Genomic DNA, 22,009 nt, shown 5'->3' on the forward strand with positions numbered 1-22,009 from the left:
CCCGGACCGGGCAGCCCGGGGTACTGCGGACTCGCCCCGGGATGGGAACGGGGGAGCACCGGGACCGGCGCCCGCGACCCCCGGGCTGAACTCACAGCCCTCCACGCACCGGGGCCGCGGGTGGACCGGGTCGAGGGGCTCCCGGGCGGAGGGTCGGGGCAGCGTCACTCACCGAGCCCAGAGACCTCGAGTTTGGTTTCTAAACCGCAGCGGGTGATGTCGGGTGCGGTGCCCACCCGGGCTGCCGGCCCCGCAGCCCCTGCAGCCCCCCATAGCTCCCCTGCAGCCCCCCATAGCTCCCCTGCAGCCCCCCGCAGCCCCCCCATAGCCCCCCGCAGCCCCCCATAGCTCCCCGCAGCCCCCCATAGCCCCCCATAGTCCCCTGCAGCCCCCCATAGCCCCCCATAGCCCCCCATAGTCCCCTGCAGCCCCCCATAGCCCCCTGCAGCCCCCCATAGCCCCCTGCAGCCCCCCATAGCCCCCCGCAGCCCCGCTCCCGTCCCAGAACCCGCACAAAGGGAACTCGGGACACCCCAGCGCAGTCCGGCAGCTGCCGCGGTCACAACCCGCGAGCTCCTGCTTGGGGCTCGGGGAAGGGATGACCCCCAAATCCAGGCTGCTCTGCGCTATGGGTAACCTGGCTGTTGAAGATCAAATAGACTCGTAGAGCTGTTTGGGTTGGAAAGGACCTTAAACATCGCCTGGTTCCAACAGCTGATGTCAACCCAGCGTTTTTAAAGCACAGGTTACTGCGCTGTGAATGTGGAAGCCATCACAACAGAAGGTATTTCCTTGAATTTTTTTTTCTTTTCCTCAGTCTAACTGTTAATAATCGCTGTTTCTAACAGGAACATTGATGCTGAATACCAACAGGTGCAACTACTCCCGTTTTAACTAACCTGATTCCAAATTCTTACTCCTTCTTCTGCCCTGTCTGTTGGTGACCCAGGGTCTTGCTCAGGGCTCTCTGTACTTCTCCACCCACACTGGCAGCATGGATGAAACAGAGCAGCCTGCCACAAATTCTGTGGCCCCCCAGAATTTAAACAGAGCCTGGTGGTCTGCAGCAGAAGGAGCTGTCTGCTCTCTCCTCTTGTCCAGTGGGCAAAGGACACCTTGTATGGAGAACTGCTGAGGTTCCTTTTAATGTCATTAAAAAGTATTAGCACACAATCGTGTAGTCATTAGTCCTTAGGGGCTTCTAAAAATGATCAGGAATTGTATAAAGCACTCAAAAGAGGCAATGGTGAGTCATCTGTTACAGTTGAAATGAATTCCTAGTCATTTCTTTTGTAAGACTGAATTAAATCTGGATGGTCGTTGCAAACCTACATTGTAGAGATTAACGTGGACCCCTACCCACATCAGTTATCACTCCAGTCTTGCAGTACTCCTTCAGGATAAGCTGCCCAGGGCTCTGAGTCACTGCTTAGTGACAGATACAGGTGCAGAAAGGACAAGAGGAGGCATTTGGAGCTGCAAGGCTGTGACAGGAGCAAACCTTCAGGGACAGAGTCTCTCATATGCCCGAGGGTGGAGGAGTTTCAGTTTCGAGGAGATGGGCACAGTGCCATGCACTTACAGCACGGTTGGGATGGGCTGATCAGGACTTTGTAACTGCTGTCAGAGGAAATGCAAACACCCCGGGGAGCCTGAGAGGTGGTGGCTGACAGGGACTGCAAAGGAACATTTTTGGAGAGCTGTGTTGTGCGTGTGTTACTGGTGACTGGACCAAGGAGCAGCTCTTAATGTTTACATTTTTTATTTTCCTATAGTGAATGAACTCCTTGGGCTTATCTGGACCAAGCCATTGTCATCTTTCAAAGGCTAGATACCTTCTGCAGCACTCATTTGGTATCTACTGATACAAAGGTATGTAAATAAAAAGGGTAAATATACACCCTCGCAACTGTAGCTTTTGATTCTGGAGCAGAGCACAGGATGTTTAGAGCTCAGATGAGCAATTTAAGTTCCCCTTTGTCAAAGAGGGCTTGAAATTCTGGTTTTGAGGAAGCCAAATCACTCCTTTTGTCTAAAAGACAATAACGTTTTAACATTAAAAACTAATTACCATTTACATAGCTAATGAAGTTACTGCTCTCCTTCCTTCCTTCAAATTACTTGAGAACTTCCTGTGGTCCTGAACTACATGGCCAAAATACAGTGTAGGCAGTGGAACAAGAGGCTCTAACAGTGCTGTGAAATACTTGCACTTAGCTTTTACAATTTCTTAAGAATTAAAAATGAACATTTTCCATTAGAAAAACAATCTTTCCATTAATCCCCACTGTCTCGGCATCACTGTGCTAGTGTCTGGCATCTTCTTCTTGTTCAGTTTGCAAGAACAGCCACATGTGAATCTAACAGTCCATTTCTCTAAAAAACCCAAATTCTAGCATGAAATAATGGCAACTAAAGAGAACCACAATATACAAATCAGTTTTACTTGTATAAAAATGATTCCTTCACAAACAAGACATTTTAATAGGGCTAATGGAAAGATGTGCAGTATTTTAATGTAATCATGCACTGGTCAGAGCACATATTAGCAAACCACCATGTAGTTTCTCAGGTGTTTGTTTGTATCTAGAGTTTTTGGGTTTTTTTCCATGTCTCCTCTATAAGAGTCAACTACCCAGGACAGGGATTATCTGGAAGTGTAAGACTTGCCAGGTGTACAGAGGTACAAGTTGACCCCCTCAATGTTAATAATTATCAGAGCTGTCAGTGCAGCACATTGCCAGCACCCAGCGACCCACTGTGCTGCTGGGAAGGAAAGAAGAAAGGCAGCACAGCTCTTACAGAGCAAAAGGGTTTGATCTAAAACAAACAAAAGGGTTTTCAGAGCCTACACAGATTAACACAATGGGGCACAATTTTGCTGGGGATTTGTGTTATTTTCCACTGGTTCTAAGCAAGGTTGAGTTACCACTACTATTTATATGCCTCAAAATTACAGAAGCTTGAAATTCAGGTGGATTTCTGGGACATGTTCAGATGAACTCTGTAAGTAACTGCAAAGTCATTGCATTTGTATGATGTTCAGCAGCAGTAGAGGAGGAGGTGTGCATATCAACAGTATTTAATTTTTAAATAAAAATGACCTCTGTAGGACAGTTATATGGCTTTAGCCAAACCCAGACGTTTCAGTAAGTTACTGACAGTACAAGGTTGTATTTTATCTTTTGATCAAACCATTCCAGTTCTGCAGCTCACAGCAATAGGATATAAATATTAAGAAAAAAAACCCAACAGACCTGTATTAGACTAAACAAAGTCTTCCTGTATTACATAAAAACACACCCTAAGGAAAAAAAAGTGTTTTTCTTTTGGCATACTTCTTTTTAAAACAATTTATGAACAATATCCACCAGTGCACCTGCCACCCTCAGAACCAGAAGGCAGCATCTCACAAAACAAGTCCATACAATTATGTACATTTTTTCACACTTTAGATGGTTCCATTTTCAACGTTGGATCCATTGACTGGAGGCTCAACAATCAGTCTTGGCTCTATCAGGGCATCCCAGCTTTCAGTTATCTGAAAACAAAGCACAGACAACACTTAGCAGGTACCAGCTACACCAACAGATGCAGTTTCTCTGTCATTGTTCTTTGTCTAGGCCTGAACAAAGGCTCATTCCTGTGATTCACTGATCCTCTTGATGAACCTCAACCTGCCTGACATCCTGGGCAAGGGAAGATGCAGGTAAGAACAACAGTGCATGAAATCAATAAGCTTGAAAGAATGGATACTCTGTGAGACATGATGTTGTTTATTTTATTAGCCAAAACAAAAAGTTAATTAGATGACTGGCTTTGACCCCAGTTAATTGAGAAATACGCAAGAAGGGATTCTTACCTCGTGATCATGCACGTTCTTGCTAGGAAGGAACATTTATTTTTGCTTCCATTTATTTTAATCAGATTACTCCCACTGTTGTAAAGGGAATCTCCCTGAGATGCACAGAGCCATAATGCAGGGCAGGTATCAGCTATGCAAAACTGGTAACAGGATTCAAAGCAGGACCCACGTACCTTGGTGTCCTGAGGGACAGCATACTCGATCAGCTCTGCTCCATCTGCAGACTGGTAAACCAGATCGAATTTCCCCGGCTCCTTAGCAACTTAAAAACAAACAAACAACTCAATTAACTATAAACGACAACAAAAAAAGTTTAAATGTTTACCTCAAACCCTAGTTTTGTTCTGTTTGGTTTACAGTTGTGTGTCTGGGCTTGTAATTCCAACAAAAAAAAAATCTGAGGTAGAGCTGAATACTACACACCAAAATTAAGGTGACTCATATACTACATGTACAAAAAAGGTAACAATATGTTGCTTAAGTTTGAGAAAAATATCCATATGACAGTTCTTTAATTCTGGCTTCAATGGGAACTGCAGGACACCCACTCAGTTCCAGAAACATTCCTTGTTTCAGGTCTCAGGAACTGCACCTTGTCACTGCAGGGACTCACTTCCACATCCACTGAAGGCAGTGGCTTCACTGATGTTGCAAAGAATGGCATTATGGTCTCACATCTTCTCTGTAATTCCACATATTGATTTCAGCTTTCTTCAGAAAATGAAGCCACACTAGAGGTGAGTTACTGAGCACTCATACTGACTGAAGAAATTCACTTTTGTAAATGCCCACGAGCATCTTCAGTTCAACTAGCAAGGGTTAGAACTCCTCCATTTAAAGAGACCTTTTGGGGAGGGAATGAGGAGGGAAGGGATGTGTTGAGAATGAACCCAAGGAAACTGGGAATACTCCTGGAACATGAGCTGTTTTCCAAGTGATGCACATGACAACAAGGTACGTACTTTGTTCTGCTGGTGCTGAAAGGATCTCGAGCTCAATCTGTTTTTTATCAGCATTCCAACTGATTATTTTTGCCTCCTTCATAAAGCAACAAGAAAAGAATCAGGTAAGAAAAGAATCAGGTAAGATACACTTCAGCACTGGATAACTATTCCATATCTACAACCCCTGTGCTACTTGATCAATTCTAGAGGAAATTTCCTATCTCTGTGTATAAAATCTGCAGAGAATTAAAGCTAAGCAATCTGTAGCTACTGGCAACCAAAGTTTACTTACTGTCACTGACTTTTTAGTTTAACTCAGTACTTCTCCAGAAGCCAAGTTATCTCAAGTAGCTACGAAATTTTACTTGCACCAGTTTCAAGAACTTGCCCTGACTTCAAACCACAGCAGACTCAAATACATCTACATTTTTCTACTTGAAGGTCTGCATTTTTTGTCATCTCCAAAATGTCAATGATCATTAATAATACTTGCAGTTGGGTTTGGCTTTTTTTTTTTAATAATCTTTTTTTATTTTTATTCACCTTTCAAATTTTCAATTAGTTTTCATTTTTACTGCTGCACGAGGAATGGCCTCTGGAGCCAAGTGGATGCAAAGAAAAACAGTGCACAACCTCAAAATATTTAAAGTCACACCTCACCTATAATAGTTCTGTGAGTGAATTATGGGAGGAAAGAAAATCAGTACCTTATAGTCCGAAACTTCAGGACTGTAATTTTCAGTTAGTTCCAAGCGCTGTTGAAAGAAATACAAATAACAAATTGTAAGTTTTTGCAGTGAAGTGTAATTATTTGTATGGTAAGATTGGCAATAATATTGTAGAAAAGGTATCTAGAGAAATAACAATATGTGCATGGAAATTCACACTGAAATGACAGCAGACACAACATTTCTTTGTGTTACACAAATACAGAAAGTCTAAAGAAATGCATTTAACTTATGCACAGGCTCCAAACCTTTGTAAAAATCCAAGTCAGACTTTACAACAAGAGAATTTTTTAGAGAAACTATTAGGTCAGAAGCTTAGAGTGGCCCAAATGAAGCAATTTTAGCCCACTAACATTTGGTATTTCCAGAGTTCTTTACCTTAAAGGCAATCTTTTCTCCCACTTGGGGTGGAGCAGCTAGAAGAGGTAACACACTATAGTCTCTCTTGGGAACCTCCACGGGATTCTGTGAAAAAAAAAACCAGTATCCCATTGACTTAATTACTGTATTACTAAAACTAGAAGATAATGTTTATGCTGTATGGATTGTGAGAAGCTCTGAGAAGGGTAAGGTACCCATCTGAGTGCTTTGTTTTGAGATGTGTAGTACAATCACTTAAATACAAATGCTTCCTCAGGCTGACAAATGGAGATATGATAAATAACAGATTTACTAAGTTAAGATCAGCCTTCATCCCATTAAGCTATTTCTGCTTTCATGAATTACTCTCATCCTACAGACTTTTTGTATAGTTAAAGCTGCAAGAGAAAGGTGACCCCTGACTGTGCAAGTCACTCACCTGGACAACAACAGAAGTGTTTGTTGCAGATTCATTTAACTGCCTCTGTTTCTGGCCTTCACTGCTGTAGTTATAGAAGAAGCCAGGGTTTGCTCCTCTCCCATGGCCTTGGCCCCTCATCATCCCACGAAACCCACGGCCCCTGGGTCCTCTCCAGAAACAATCCTCTCCCGATCCACGCCCCCTTCCACGGCCTGGGCTGGCAAATGGTCCCTGAATATCGGTTGGCAACTGTTTAATACAGTTTCCTCCTATAGAATTACTCAGTCCAGCATCTGCTGCGGGTTTTTTAGTAACAGGCGTGTCTGAATCTGAACTGTCAGACTCTGAAGAGGAGCTCTTTGCTTTGGGAGCCTTGGTACTGGCATTTACAGCCACCGTGTTGGTGGGCAGAGACTTTTCCTTTGCAGTGCTGTCTTGTGCTGGTGTCGCCTTCTCATCCTCTGTACTCGAGTCAGAATCTGAGCTAGAGGACTGGGGTTTTTTAGCATTTTTACTAATTGCAGTCTTAGTCTTTTCAGTGTTAGACTTTACAGTCACTTTATTCATTTTTGCATCAGAATTTGCAGCAGCTTGGGATTTGTCTTTGGGAAGTGTCGCCGCTACAGGTTTATGGGAAGATTTGTTTTGCTTTATGTTTAATTCACTGCTGTCACTGTCAGCTGATGTGCTGGAGGAATCTGAAGTTTCCACCCTCTTTTTTCTGGACTGTGTTGTGATCTTTTTGGTGCTATTTTTACCAGAATTTAGACAAAAGTTCTCATTTTCCCGTTCTAAAGCCATCTTTGCTGCAGCAGCCTTTGTCTGCTTTTCATCCTTCTTTTTTGTTGCCAACTGTTTCTCCTTCTCTGTTTTTTTAAGCTTTTTAGAATGGGCAGTAGAGCTCTCTTCCTTACCTTCTGCAAGTCTATTTCTTCCACTAACTTCTTCCTTCCTTTTTCTTTTCGTGTACCTTTTTTGAGAGTCCCAAATATCTACAGAGCTCTCTTCCCTGCAAGAGGAATACTCGAGATTATGCTTGTCCTTTTTCTTTTTCCTTTTATGCCTGTCTTCATTCCTAGAGAATTCTTCCTCGTCCTGCTTGTGTCTGTGCCTTTTTTTGTCTTCTTTTGTTGTGTAAGTAAAGCCATCATCTGTCTCTTCATAATCATCTGCAACTATGTCGTCCAATTTTACTCTGTCAAAAAAAACCCAAACAAAAGTCACTGTTGAGCAAAACGAACACTTTTTCCTACATGTCAGCAGCTCAGGTAAGTTATTCTGAAGCAGGGATGCTCCACCTGTGCACGGGACAGTCAGGAGCCTCCCCCATGAGCACAGGCTGTGACAGGCAGGTGCTGGGGCAGGGCAGCATCTGGACCAGGCAGAGCCTGGTCCATCCTCTGACACCCCCTTTGGATACTGATGGGCATGGATGGGCTTTAGATGTGAGACTGACTCCCCGCTCCCATTCCCGCTGTCCCGGTCCCATGGTCCTGGTCCCTATCCCTGTCCTGATCTCATCCTGCTGTCCCTATCCTATTCCTGCTGTCCCATTCCCGCTATCCTATTCCCCCTATCCCATTCCCACTGTCCCTATCCCATTCCCGCTGTCCCTATCCCATTCCCCCATCCCATTCCCCCATCCCATTCCCCCATCCCATTCCCCCATCCCATTCCCTATCCCATTCCCCTATCCCATTCCCTATCCCATTCCCTATCCCATTCCTCTATCCCTATCCCATTCCCTATCCCATCCCCTATCCCATCCCCTATCCCATTCCCCTATCCCATCCCCTATCCCATCCCCTATCCCATCCCCTATCCCATCCCCTATCCCATCCCCTATCCCATTCCCTATCCCATCCCCTATCCCATCCCCTATCCCATCCCCTATCCCATTCCCTATCCCATTCCCGCCCGTACCGCAGCGAGTCGTTGTCGCGCACCAGGCGCGCGCTCTCGGCGGGCGGCAGCAGCGCCCCCTGCAGGAAGAGGCTGAGGCGGGCGCGGCGGCTGAAGCCGAAGCGGTGCCGGATGAGGCTGAGCAGGTCGGTGACGAGGCGCGCCTGGCCCGGCTCCAGCAGGAGCCAGCACAGCGCGCAGCCCGGGCTGGCCGGCGGAGGGTGGTCGAACTGCAGCCGCAGCCGCACGGGGCCGCCGCCGGCAGCCGCCATCATGGCCGGGGAGGGGCGGGAGGAGGAGGCGGGGCGGGCGCGGGGGGCGGGGCCGCTGGCGGGGCGGGGCCGCGCGCGCGTGACCCGCGGGAGCTGAGGGAGCGATGGGGCCGCGCCGGGCCGGGAGCGCGCTGGGAGCGCTGCTGCTGCTGGCGGCGGGGACGGCAGGTACGGGGCGGGATGGGATGGCACGGCACGGGATAGGAACGACAGCCTCCGGGCACAGCGTGTCCAGCGGCCGCTGTCGCGCAGGCCCCGGGCTGAGCCCCGGGCGGTGCCGCTGCCCTGCCGGGGGTGGCGGCCGGGAGGGACGGGGAGAAGGAGGCAGCGGGAGCAGCAAAGCCCGGGCACTGCGGCGTGGGAGAGCCGTGTTACTGCTTCTCCAGTGCGCTGCTGCCTTCTGCCCTGACCCAGGAGGTGAGGGGTGGAGTTTCAAAGGACTGTGCTGGGAGAGTGCCTGTCCTGATCGTGGACAATAGAGTGATTGCTTAAGGTGACCAGACTATGCTGATTTCATTAACTCTAGGATTAGATCTTGGAGTCATTTAAAAGCGGCCCTCTGTTTGTCCTGCACTGGCTGTCCTTGGGGACTGTAGAGTGACTTGTTCTCTCCCGACACTCAGATCAGAGGGTTGGAGATGGCTCAGCTGGTCAGAACACGGTGCTGATAACGCCAGGGTCTCACGGGCCACTCACTTCAGAGTCGGACTCGATGGTCCCTGTGGGTCCCTCCCAGCTCCGAATATTCTGTGAGCCCTGGGGACCCTGAAGCTGGTGTGAGTTATTCCATCGTGTCCAGTGGGGCTGTGCATTCAGGCCTTGGAAGGACTTTAAGTGTTTCCTGATAGTACAAATTATCCCAGTGATTGGGCTGTTGTTCCAGCGGCAGCTCTAAGGACTCTGATAAGGAAGCACTTAATTACACACTTAGCTTCATTCATTGATGATAACTCAGCTGTGGGTGGGGGTGTAAGTATAAGTAGGTTTCTTATAGTAATCTTTTTTTTTAATGGAAGCGCTTCTACTTACCACACCCAAGACTGAAATGTAATGATTTGGAACAAGTGTAATGGAAACCCCAAAGCTGAGCCTTTTTACCTGGCTGATTTTCATTTTTATTTCCCCCCAAGGTGTAGTTCTGAGGCAGTCCCAAGAGCCCAAAGAGCTGTGGGGATATGTGCAGGTTCGGAGTAAGGCCCACATGTTCTGGTGGCTCTACTATGCAAATAACCCAACCAAAGACTTCACAGAACTACCTCTCGTCTTGTGGCTTCAGGTAAGGTTTGCTGAAAGACACCTCAGTGACGATTCTTTCCATCTGTGGTTCAGTTTGATTGGTATCTTGCAGCCCTACAGAAATAGGGTTGAAAATTCTAAATGACTCACCTTGTGAATGAGGTGTTCAGGTTGGGAAGAAACAATGATGATGACATTCTGCAGTTGTGGAGTGTCCCCAGCTGCTCACCTTCTGTCAAGTTCAATTCCAGAAACAGAGATTTTTCTTGTCTTTCACACAACAGTAGTGATTTTTGTGCATTGTAGTGTCACAGCTCTTTTCCTGGAGAGCTTGCAGCCTCCAGTCTAAATAGATAAAATAATCAGAGATTTAAAATGGAAACAAGAGAGACTGTTTATAGATTGGTCCCATACTATCCCAGTTTGATAAAGGCAGTGGCATGTTCTCCACAGTCACCTCCAGCAGTACGTTTCAGAAGTTAATGTTGAATATAATCGCTTTGAGGATTTGGCCTTTTTCTTTCTGGGTTATTTCATCAGGGTGAAATGCACAGGCTGGACATGCTGGTTAAACTAATGACTTGCAAACCCCTGCAGATCACTGACTTCTGCATTCGTTATTCAGGGAACAAGGTTCTGAAACTGCCCACTTAGCATGCAGCTCGTCAGATGATCTCCCAAGTGACTGCTTCTCTGTTTAATTCTTGCTTTCAGAAATGGGATGTGTGCACATAATGAAAGATGAGGAACAGAGCCTGCTCTGCAAATTAACGTGTAGTGCAAAAGCCATTTTTCAAAATTTACAATCTGTCGTTCTACTTACTGGCTCACTTTTACTTTTCTCCTATCTGTCGTGTGCCACGCTGCCTTTTAACTGCTTTGTCTTTTGGTTTTTCCCCACAGGGAGGTCCAGGATCTTCAGGTTGTGGATTTGGGAACTTTGAAGAGATAGGTCCATTAGACAAAGAAATGAAACCAAGAAATACAACCTGGGTACAGTAGAGAGTTAAGCTTCTAATTATTGATTGCAAATGTTTGTTTGCTTGTGTAACCAAGCTATGCAAAGCCACACAGAACAGTTTTCATGTAAAGTTCAGTAGAACTATAATATTTCATCATAAAATAGTGTGGTTAATAAATTGGCTCATAGGAGTAACCTTGTTTAGAGCTGAAGACTGCACCTGTTAATTTGATTTGCTGGAATATGTCTGGGCTTCCATGAATTTGTGAAGTGCAGTTATCTGGGAAGCAGAGAGCAGGGAAATTGTAGAAGGTGTTATTTCAGATCACAGCTTCATTGTGGGCAGTCATAGAGCTCCTTCTGGATGGATGGCAGTGTAAAATGTATGGCTTGTAATTACAGGTCCAGTGTGGCCTTCAAGGGAAAACAAATTACAGCTGCCTATGAAGGTGGAAGTTCAATTAATGAAATGTATTTGTGCTCTGAGCTACAAATAGTCTGTAGTAGTTTGGAGTTCCCCAGATCATGTGGGTGATCTGCCCCTGGTTCGCTGGGGTTTTTTGGGTGCATTTCTTGCTGCAGATTGGGCAAATTAAAAGACCTTATTTTGTACTTCTGTATTGGTGAGCTTTGCTGCTTTGAGCCATGAGAGCTCTCTGTGCTGATCTGATTTTATCTTTACAGTTGTAACTATACAATGATATTATTTACTACAACAGTCTCACAAAATCCCAGCAACCCAAAAGAGAAGACTTTTCTGTAGAAGGAAACCTTTTTCTTTGTTTTACATTCTGACAGACAAGTGTCACCTGCACCATTTCTCTCTTTTGGTCTTTCACCTAATTTTTCTGCAAGTTCTTTCAGCCTCAGTTAATCATTTGTGCTATCAAAACTTAAGTTTTTTTCCTGGGGCTGAGCTGTGGTTTCATACAAACCTTCTTTCTGCTTGTACAGTTGCAGGCAGCCAGTATCTTGTTTGTGGACAATCCTGTGGGCACTGGATTCAGTTATGTGGATGACTGTAGCTTGTTTGCCAGAAACCTTTCCATGGTAGTTTCTGATATGATGGTTTTCCTTGAGGAATTCTTCTCATGTAGGACAGAATTCCAGGTAAGTGAATTGAATTCTCATTTAGCATTTGCTTTTTCTTTGCCTTTAAATAGAACTCAAAAAGAATTAATGAACATATTTCCAAATGGGCAGTGTTTGCTGCTGGGTAGGGGTTGGTGGGACTCAGTGCAAGTATAATCACTGCCTCTTATTCCCCACAATTCAGAAGTTGTATCTTGAATTTGGGGTTAGTTAGATAAGCACTGGGGTAGATTGTTGTCTGTTGAGTGACCTGAGAAGCACAAGAAAAATACTGAGTGTTTGGTAGTGAGAGGTGAACAGCCAGTGCCTGGCTTCTGTGGGCTGTGGTTGCAGGTGTCTTCTGCCCTCTGCCCAACAAGTTCCTTGTGTGGCTTTTCTCTCCCCAGACCATCCCATTCTACATATTTTCTGAATCTTATGGAGGTAAAATGGCTGCTGGCATTGCTTTAGAGCTGCACAGGGTAAGTAGTTGGAGGATGTAGTTTGTTTCTCACTTTAAAATGTAGTCTTCTGCAAGTTCTTATATTTTCTGGAATACACTGTCCCTGTTGCCCAATTCACAATGGTACTTATCTTTTTCATTCAAAGAAAACTGATTCTGGAGTCATGAATATATAACTAAAAGCTGTGGGTTTGTTTGTTTTTGTTTTTCCTGTTATTTACCCAGGCTGTTCAAAAAGGGACCATAAAGTGCAATTTTATGGGGACTGCTCTTGGAGACTCGTGGATTTCTCCCTTGGGTATGTTTAAAATCCTCAGACTGTGGGTGATTTGTTGTTGTTTTGTTTTGTTGGTTCCTTTAATCATTCCACGAGTACCTAAAGTCAAAAATGCCATCCCTGCCTTAAGTGAATACATTTCACTGATTTGCTTTAGGGGGTTAATGATGTTGCAGGATTTGTAAAGAACCTGCTCTGTGGTAATAACCTTAGGGCTAAACTGAGCTGACAGTACTTTTTTACTGATTAATTTATCTCCATAGCTTTTTGTCACGGTCAGTGTTGCCACAATAAAAGGAAAGTAAGTCAAATTGTACGTCAGAAAGTTCCATGTTTGAAATCTGTTCTGTTTCTTTAGACTCTGTGCTGTCTTGGGGGCCCTACCTGTACAGCACTGTAAGTACCTTCTTAAACTCTTGGTCCTCACCTGATCACTTGTGCTGCCATACAGTGTAAATGAATGCTGAATTTGAAGGTTACCTCTTACCCAGAAGAGAACCTGGAAAGTGTGGAGGCTGTTGGCAACAAATGAATGTGAAATCACAATTAAAGCTGTCCTCCTTTGTGTTTGCTTTCCAGTCTCTCCTTGATGATAATGGCCTAGCAGAGGTGACTGCTGTTGCCAAAGAAATAATGGATGCAATAAATAAAAATCAGTATGGGCTGGCCACTGAGCTCTGGGGCAAGGCTGAAGGTGTCATTGAAGAGGTGAGATCTTTGACCAGCATGAGTAACTAACTGGTGCCTGGGGAGGCACATGATTTCAGGTTATGCTTTCTACGAGCACTGGGTTGGCAGGAATTCTGCCCAGTCATTTTTGCCAGTATTTATTTTATCTCAGTGCTGATGTAAAGGAGCTGTTTGTTTGCTGTGCACCACTGTGTGATTAAGAGAGGCAGTGGGTAGGGCAGCTCTCATGGGTTTGTGTTGCATCAAGGTTTCAACCTGGCAGTCACTTGAATAGATGCTTAATATTTAGCATGCAAGTGGTCCTGTTGAATTCCAGAGGATCCAGTTTCAAATTAAATGAGCTATATCTCCTTGAAAACTTTGAATATTGAAAGCTGCATCGAACAAGACACAAATTTCAAGTTAAGCACAGATCTCTAATTGAAGAACTGCAATAGGTGCACAGGATGCAAAGGAACTTCAAGTTATGTCCTGTTACTGTGAGTCACATCTTGTTACTTAGCAAGTTCCAACTTAAAAGGTTGGTAAAGTTTTGCTCTTGTCTCTCCTGTTGAAAGGTTGCTCTAAAATCTCATTCTTTTTAACATCTCATTCTTTAGTACAGGTAGCACTCTGGCTGCCTCAAACAGAAAGGCTGATCTGGAGCCAATTCCTTTTCTTGCTCTTTTTTGGGGTTGGTTTTTTTTGTGGTTGTTTCATAACTGACAGTGCCTTGCACATAGCTGGTTTCACTTCTTGCTGTTTGGAAGGAACTTGTGGTTCCTGTTTTACCTTTCTCTTCAAGTCTGCTTGTGTCCCCTCCTCCCAGTTGGGATGGTGCTGGCAGGTGAAGGCACTGCAGTTCTCCTGGGGTTGCTGTTGTGAGCTGATTTCTGACCTTATGCAGCAGAACTATAAAAATAAAAAAAAATTGAGTAAAGCAGGGCTTTAAGAATCTCGAGTAACTTCTGTAATGGCAGCACTGATCACACCTGTCCCCTGGATACAGCAGCCATTCTCCAATCCTTGGACACATCCAGATGCCAGCAGCTCCAAAAGGGGGGTGGCTCATACCTACCACCACGTTCTTGAGGAAGCATTTTAGATTTTGGAGGGTGGTAGGTTGGAAGGATGTTGAGGCAGCACCAGGCCAGACTAGATGTGGCAGCAGAGCCCATCTAAAGCATCAGCTGGCACTGCAGCTTTCTGGAATGAGTAATGAGAATCCACAGTCATTTGTGGGGTGTAAGGCTTCCTGTAGCTTCCCATCTGTTTTGGAGGAGTAAATAGTATCTCTGGCACAACCCATGAGCGAGCAATACAGGCCTGAGGAATCTCTTCCTCACTTCTCAAAGCAAATGTAGGACCTGAGTTTTTCCATAAGTTTTTCCTGAAGTGCTGGTAAAGTGGCGGGTCACAGGGTCCTTTATTTAGGATTCACGTATCTCTTTTTTTCAGAAGAGTCTGTTCCTCATATCTGAGAAGTGGTTTTGTTAGTGTTACTGAAATTATCTTGTGTTTTCAGAACACAGACAATGTGAACTTCTATAACATCATGACTAAGGATGTTCCAGAAATGAAATCAGATGAACAAGAAAATCTCTATCTCAGTAAGTTGTATTTAAGTACTTGAGCTTCTGAGGCCCTATGTTTGCATTCATACCTTCAGCTCTGATAGTGGAAAGAGCCTCAATTTAGCACATCCTTAAAATGGATATTGATATTCTCCCGAGCAGAACTTGTTTGCTCTTGCATAAATAGAGACAGATAGGAATGTGGAACAACCCTATGGATTACTCCTCCACCTGTACATCCTGCACAAATTACAGCAAGGAAGCACTCAGTATAATTGCAACACATTTTATGACCTTTAAGTTACTTCCTCTTGTTGTCTTTCATTTCTGTCTTCAAGCTAGGACACAGAAATGTCTCATCAGTATAAACAGTCTGATTAGACTCTTTTGCTCCATGATGTTTGAGCATCAGTGTGAAAAACACACGTGTAGAGTAGTTTCTTTCAGGCTCTTTATCTCTTTCTCGTGGCTTCATCAGGGAAGGTGAAGTTAACTCCCAAAAGTAAAACATTGCAGCTCAAAAATAACTGGTTATTTGAGAAGCTCTGTCTGTACCAAGTGGCTAAAGCAGAAGCCGAGCTCCTGAAAAAATGCTGTGTTAGCCAAAAGTAGACATGGATGGTTGGGTTCCTCCCACATCATCCCCTGACCTAAATAAGGGTAGAGTTCAGTGGTTTCTAGTAAAAGGAAGCAAATCTCTCTCTGTGGTGTTGCATTTTCATTAGAGCAGGGTTTGTTGGCCGTGACTGTGGCACTGAAAATTATCTGTACAGGGTGATTGTCTCAGATGTGCCACTGATCAAAGGGTTCTCTCTTTTTCCAGCACGACTTTACCAGCGCCATGTCAGAAACATGCACCAGGGCAGCCTGGATGAACTGATGAATGGCCCTGTCAGAAAGAAGCTGAAGATTATTCCTGACTGTGTGAAATGGGGAGGTACATTCCTGTGCACCTAATGAGTCCACCACTGCTGTTCAGAGCATTGCAGCTTGTAGGAAGATGCTCTAGCAATTGGTCACATTCCATTGTCATTGTCCTTGGGGGCTAAGAAGGGGACTTATTTTCAGAAATGAAGATGTCATAGGGCAGATACGGTTCTGGTTCCAATTCTGCTGCTTGTATCTGTCTTTAGGCAAGTAACTAAAAGTACAAGGGGAGGGAGGCAGAAGATCCTCTCTATCTCAGCAGTTGGTTTCTGTCTTTCATGCAATCTTGCTGAAATTGCCATCAGTTTTTCTCTGCCAGAAGTCTGGTATCACATAATGATGCATTGTGTGGAGGAGAGGGTGTAAAACAGAAAGGAAGGCTGAAAGGACTGATGGATGCCAGCACCCTGTGTGTGTAAATAGGAGCCAGAAGCTACAGGGCTGTCTGTGAGCTCCAGTGGGAGCCTGGCTGCTTTCTGGTCCCCTTTGGTTCCTCAGACTGATAAATCACTGGCTGCCACTTTGGGCTAGGACTGGTTTTTATGCTGCTGTGAACTGCATTTCAGAACCTTTAGCCCATGCTTCTCTACCAGCTTGGGGATGACATCCTTTGAGGATCAGTTAAAATTTGTCTTTCCCATTCCAACCAGGTCAGTCCAGACAGGTCTTTGAGAACATGGCTGAGGACTTCATGAAACCTGTCATTGATGTTGTTGATCAGCTTTTGGCAGCCAACGTTAATGTCACAGTCTATAATGGGCAGCTGGATCTCATTGTTGACACCATGGGTAAGGAACTTCTTGGCTGGGGTTGGGAACAGAAGTATGAGTGATGAGTAGAATGTGAAGTTGCCAGGATATTGGTACCTGGATTTCTCCAGTCTCCTATGCAAATCTTCTAACTGGCAACACTTAAATACTACAGTCATAAATGAGCAGCTTTTAGTATGTTTTGCTTATATCCCTCTGAGAGAGGCAAATCCTTTACCTCCATTATACTGTTGAGAAGTGCATCTGAAACTTTAGTAATTGCTTGTTTCAGTGAAGCCAATAATTCACTTCACTCTTCTGATAGATGCATATATCTGTGTGTTTGTGTGTGTGCTTGTTCATAAATGAAGAATGTTGTAATTAATGAGGGAGGTGCAGTTGAAGAGTGATCACACCTGCCCTCAGTAACATGTAGGCTCCTGCACATCTTGGGCTTTGTTTGTCCCTCACTGCTTGAAAGATGCAGATTTGGTCCAGTGGCAGTTTGGGAGGGAGGCCAAGTGCTCCTGAAGTGCTTCCTGCTACAAGACTGCCCTGCTCCCTTCCACTCACCTTTTCTTTTGAGTTAAATAATCTGCAATCACAGACCACCCAACACCTTCCTGTGTTGTGAAAGGCTTTACTCTTTGTCTGTCTCTGCCCACTTAGGTATTCAGATGCCCTTCATGAACAATACAGCAATCAATAAATCCAGGAAACAGTATTTAGGCCATCAAAACAGATTAGCAGTTAGTGGTGCTCCAGTTTATCGTATTTTGAGCTAAAATGGAGCTGCAGTTAAGATGTAAATTCCAGTAGTTCAGAGGTGAGCTAAAGGTTTGGCACCCTTGGTGTCCTGGAATTCGTCTTTTTTCTGTCTTGTCACCTTCTCTAGCAGCACCTGAAAACAACCTTTCCAGGCTCTTCTCAGTGAGTGTCTAACAAACAGAGACACAGTGTCTCTTGATTTCTGAGATGGGAGCTTGGTGTGGCTGATCCTTCTCCACAGCAGGACATTCAAGTGTTTGAGGAGTAAAACAAAATAACACTGGAATTTCTGGGGCAGCAGAGCCTCCAAGAGGCAGATGTTTAACTAGTGCAATCATAAGTCCATTTCAGATACACCTTCAGTGTTTGCTTTCCCCTTCTCCCTCCACTGATTTGTTTCAGCCTGTCCTGAACCAACCTGGATTATTTTCCTAGGCATAGCAAAATTGTTTTTAGAACCTGAGCACACAGAGACTTTGTGCTCACTCTGCTGTGTTGGTACCTCGTACAGTGGGCATCCAGCTGAACTGGACTCCCAAGTTGTTGTGTCAGTATCTGTAATCAAACATCTCTCTCATCTCCTGCAGGCCAGGAAGCATGGATCCGGAAACTGAAATGGCCCTGTTTGGACCAGTTCAGCCAGAAAAGGTGGAAGGCACTGTATGTGTCTCCAGATTCCACCCAGACAGCTGCTTTCCACAAGGCCTATGAGAACTTTGCTTTCTTCTGGATTCTCAAGGCTGGGCACATGGTAAATAATGACCTTCTTGGGGAGGGGGGCACCATTATCAGCAAGGACACTGCAGAAGGTTTGTGCCTGCTCTCTGCTTCCTTAGAGCAGCTGCTTATTGTGTGCTTATCTCTGTGCCAGGTACCTTCTGACCAAGGGGAGATGGCACTGAAAATGCTCAGGATGGTGACCCAGCAGCAGCTGTAGGGAAGGGGAGCCCAGCTGGCCTGGCTTCCTGCCCAGCCCCAGGGCTCCTGAGGAGTGAGTCCAGAATCCGGAGCCGAAGAAGGAGCAATGGCTGTTTGGACACACAACCTCTCTGATCTCATGATAAAGTGCACAAGCACTCATGGAAAGGCATTTTTTTCCTTGAATGAGTTGTCGCTTTTGAATTTTTAAGCTGTGATTTGCTGCCTTAATACTGTTCAAAACTGACACTCTCAGAGGGAAATCCACTGTCCTAAAGAACTAACTCTGATCCTTTGACTCAGAAGGATTTTGTGCTCTTGCCCTTCCCTGAATGCTCCCTTCTCTGTTCACACACCAAGACTAAAACTGATTTGACCCCTGATAGATTTGCTTTGTGTTCCTCTCTGAGGGCTGATCTGCTCCAGGAGGCCATGGAATTCCTTCCTTTGTCCTGAGGCCTCTGCTTGAGTCACCTGGCTGTATTACAAGCTGAACACATGGAGACAACAGGATAGAGGACCTGCCCCAGAGGAATCACAGTCCATCTCATCTTGCTGGGGGGCCTGAATTAGGATCCAGGATTCTTCAGGTTTCCTGTGTTATGGAGATAGAAAAACACCCCCCAGAGGAGGATTTGACCTTTTTCATGTGGCCATTTGTTTCTTGTTTTCATTCTCTTTAATAACTGTTACTCAAACTTTGCCTTTAGCCTTAACACCTAAAGCACATCCAGCAGGAATTCCTGCTTTCCTGGAAGCAGGAGCCCTGTTAATACCCTCTTCTTGTCCTAATGGACAGAAGCCACTTAAACCTTCTGGCTCTAGCCTGGAGAGTGGAAAGGAGCATTATATGAACAATTAATAGCATAGTTCTGAGAGATAATAGCAGTGTTTAAAAGAAGGGTATACAAAATCTTGATCTATATTTTTTAAAGATTTTTTTAAGTCTTGCAGAGACCTATTATTTTGAAACAACATTTTTTTTTTTATATACTAGTTAAGAAGAGACTTGGTCAGACATCATTTGACTCCTGCTACGGAGCTCAAAGTGGCTGCTGTTTATTGGTGTCTGATAGGAGGCACAACAGCTCATTCCAGCTGTCAGAATCCTAAATAAGTAGCAGCCCTACAATTACTTCAGCAACTGAAGCTGTCATGAAATGCCTGATAGCATTGGCTCAGCAAGGACTGAGGCATAATGCTGTGTAAACACATATGCAGTCACCCAGCAGCTGCAGTATTGGCACTAATAAGTGCTTTCTTTTTTTGTGTTCTCTCCTTGAACTGTATTCTAGAGAACTTTAGCAATGCAAATCCAGATTTATTTTTTTAAACATTTGTTGGAATAAATAGGTCTAATTGATCTTTCTTCAGCATCACATTGATATCACTGCTTGAGAATCACATCTTTTCTGTTTTGGCTTTTAGATGAACAAGAGGAGGGTGCTGGAAGTGTGTAAGTGTGAATATCTGCATTCTTGGAATATTTTTAAGTAACTTGCCAAGCAAATCAGCATGTTTGAGCCTGGGCAGTGTGCTGGTTTGGGCTGGGTTAGAGTTCATTTTCCTCATAGTAGATATTCTGGGCTGTGTTTGGATTTGTGCTGGGGACAGTGTTGATAACACAGGGGTGTTTTAGCTGTCACTGAGCAGTGTGTTACAGCATCAAGGCCTCTTCTGCTCCTCACCCAGCATGAAGGCTGAGGGGCACAAAATGCTGGGAGGGGGCACAGCCAGGACAGCTGACCCCAGCTGACCCAGGGGATATCCCAGACCATGTGGTGCCAGGCTCAGCAGGGAAAGCTGGGGGAAGCAGAAGGAAGGGGGGACATTTGGAATGATGATGTTTCTTCCCAAGTAACTGCTACATGTGATGGAGCCCTGCTTTCCTGGGATGGATGAACACCTGCCTGCCCATGGGAAGTGCTGAATGAATTCCTTGTTTTGATTGGCTTGTGTGTGCAGCATTTGCTTTCCTATTAAACTGCCTTTATCTCAACACATGTGTTTTCTCACTTTTACCCTTCAGATTCTCTCAGGAACAGCTTTGTGGTGCTTGTTTGCTGGCTGGGGTTAAACCATGGCAGCAGTTTGGATTGGCTTGTAGTCCTCAATCCTGTTATATACAATATTCTGCATTATGCCTAAAGAAGTAATACTATAGGACTTGCTAGAGGAAAAGAATTGAGATGATCTCTCCAGAAAGCACAACTGAGTGTGGTTCTTACACTTCTTTATCAAGTGGGACATTGATTCACATTGCCTAGAGCTTGTGCTCAGTCATAGGCCTGAGACATCTGTTTCTTGTCCTGCTTTGTTTCAGCTTCTGCAGGTTTTTCAGTTGGCAGAGAGATGGGTTATGAGGAGAAAGGATGGTTTCTACAAGGCTGGTGTTAGCGATTTGTTGACTTTAGGGGCTATGCCAGATCTAAACTTGTTAGAATAAAAAAACTTGCCCATGGAGACAAGGCCTTTAAATAGTGTCCATTCAAATGCAAACAGCAAAAAAGCAGATATCCTTTAATATCGAGGAGGATTCCTTTTATCTCACCAGAGGCTTTGTCACTGGTGTGTCACAGCTCTAGATCATCACTAAGGTAGGTCACCTGTCCAGCAGACGCTGTAAGAAATGAGTTGCTTTGAAAGGAGTTCAAGTCCCGCTGTGTGTATCTGATTAGCAGTGACATACTTTGTCCATTTGGATTTCATGCAGTGTGTCATTTCCAGATAAGGGAAATGTCACTTGGCAAATCCATTAGAGTGAGTCGTTCTAAATATTAATAAGATTTTTTACAGATGCTGGGTCAGTCAAGAGAAAACAGCCCAACACTTGTATTTCATCCTCTGCAGCTGCAGGCTTTGACTGCATAGGTAGCCTGACAGCCACTGACTTATTTTGCTCACCATCTGTTGAAGATAATCTTCATAGAAACAAATCTGCATTAAAAATCAATAATTCACCACTGCTGCTTCAGCAAGAGCAGTTTTTGGCTTTCTATAACAATCTGCCTTTTCTAAGCCAGAGAAAGAAATCTAGAAGTTTCTTTCAAAGCCACAACAGAAGGAGAATGTCTGTGTACAGAGGCAAGATGGAAATCTCAGAGCACTTCTTCACTATCATGTTGTGTCTCTTATCCTGTAAATATTCTGATGTATGGCAGCACAATCTGTGTGTGTCAGTTCTGAAGTCTTGGATATATTAATGGTTTTTCCAGGAGAGATTCAGGAAAGGAGTAATTTATCTGGCCCAGATGAAGGAACAGTAAGAATTTGAATAGAGCAGAGTTCACCCTCAAAAGCTTTCTCTGAACCTGTTTTTGGCATTTGCTGTATAATAGATTTGGTAGTTAAAGAGCAGTTTTAGCTCTTATGGAGGAACAAATGTCATTTGGTCACTGCTTGGGGGGGATTTTTTTTCTTTGTGATTGGTGATTGAGGTAGGAGGGAACTATGCTGGATATACCTGCAGGACTAGAGGTGTGTTAGTATGAATGGCCTAATGCAGTGAGTTTATAGGTAGATACTGTTCTGACTAGGGCTGTGGCAGTTTGAAAATGCTGTGAATCATCCAAGCCTAAGACACAGCTGGAATAATTCCATCTTCAAGCTGCAGTCAGTAGATTTGATAATGCCTACCACAGTCATTTTCGAAGGCAATTATAAAGGCTGCTAGAACCAGCCTGGTTAAGGTGCTTTTCTAATTGCTTCTCTGTTCCTAAAGTGTCCTTTTCAGGGCTGTTTCTCTACAAGCTGGTTGCAGTGTGTCTTTGAAACAGCCTGTTCAGCACCATTAGCCCCACAGCCAACTTGGTCCATGGTCACAGTGACAATGATGCTGCACTTACATTCTCCTGTATAAATATTTTTGTTCTGTCCTTTATCTTCCACTACTCAGCCAATTGGG

At 44.6% G+C, this 22,009-nt stretch overlaps 2 protein-coding genes across 4 annotated transcripts; one reads left to right on the top strand and one right to left on the bottom strand.

The window, feature by feature from the left end:
* Positions 1-662: 662 nt before the first annotated feature.
* On the top strand, positions 663-20,106 carry SCPEP1 (serine carboxypeptidase 1). Of its 3 annotated transcripts, XM_032706707.1 has the most exons (17): positions 663-784; positions 1,776-1,872; positions 3,624-3,709; positions 4,225-4,327; positions 4,442-4,602; positions 9,623-9,768; positions 10,632-10,721; positions 11,644-11,799; positions 12,168-12,242; positions 12,449-12,521; positions 12,859-12,896; positions 13,080-13,208; positions 14,695-14,779; positions 15,567-15,680; positions 16,321-16,458; positions 17,775-17,938; positions 18,059-20,106. In XM_032706707.1, exons 6-17 carry the CDS (start codon positions 9,694-9,696, stop codon positions 18,122-18,124), a joined length of 1,203 nt encoding a protein of 400 aa, XP_032562598.1. In that variant the 5' UTR covers positions 663-784; positions 1,776-1,872; positions 3,624-3,709; positions 4,225-4,327; positions 4,442-4,602; positions 9,623-9,693; the 3' UTR covers positions 18,125-20,106. The 3 variants fall into 3 exon arrangements, with proteins under 3 accessions (XP_032562598.1, XP_032562597.1, XP_032562596.1); XM_032706706.1 differs by lacking the exon at positions 4,225-4,327; XM_032706705.1 differs by lacking the exons at positions 663-784; positions 1,776-1,872; positions 3,624-3,709; positions 4,225-4,327; positions 4,442-4,602 and adding an exon at positions 8,579-8,660.
* Positions 3,339-8,495, bottom strand: COIL (coilin). Its single transcript, XM_032706703.1, has 7 exons — positions 8,242-8,495; positions 6,337-7,513; positions 5,916-6,002; positions 5,517-5,564; positions 4,828-4,903; positions 4,039-4,127; positions 3,339-3,541 (listed from the first exon to the last, which is right to left on the bottom strand). The coding sequence occupies exons 1-7, from the start codon at positions 8,493-8,495 to the stop codon at positions 3,452-3,454; spliced, it is 1,821 nt and encodes a 606-aa protein (XP_032562594.1). The 3' UTR covers positions 3,339-3,451.
* Positions 20,107-22,009: the final 1,903 nt, after the last annotated feature.

The sequence above is a fragment of the Chiroxiphia lanceolata genome, chromosome 19 (genome assembly GCF_009829145.1).
Source record: "Chiroxiphia lanceolata isolate bChiLan1 chromosome 19, bChiLan1.pri, whole genome shotgun sequence".
Classification (NCBI taxonomy): domain Eukaryota; kingdom Metazoa; phylum Chordata; class Aves; order Passeriformes; family Pipridae; genus Chiroxiphia; species Chiroxiphia lanceolata.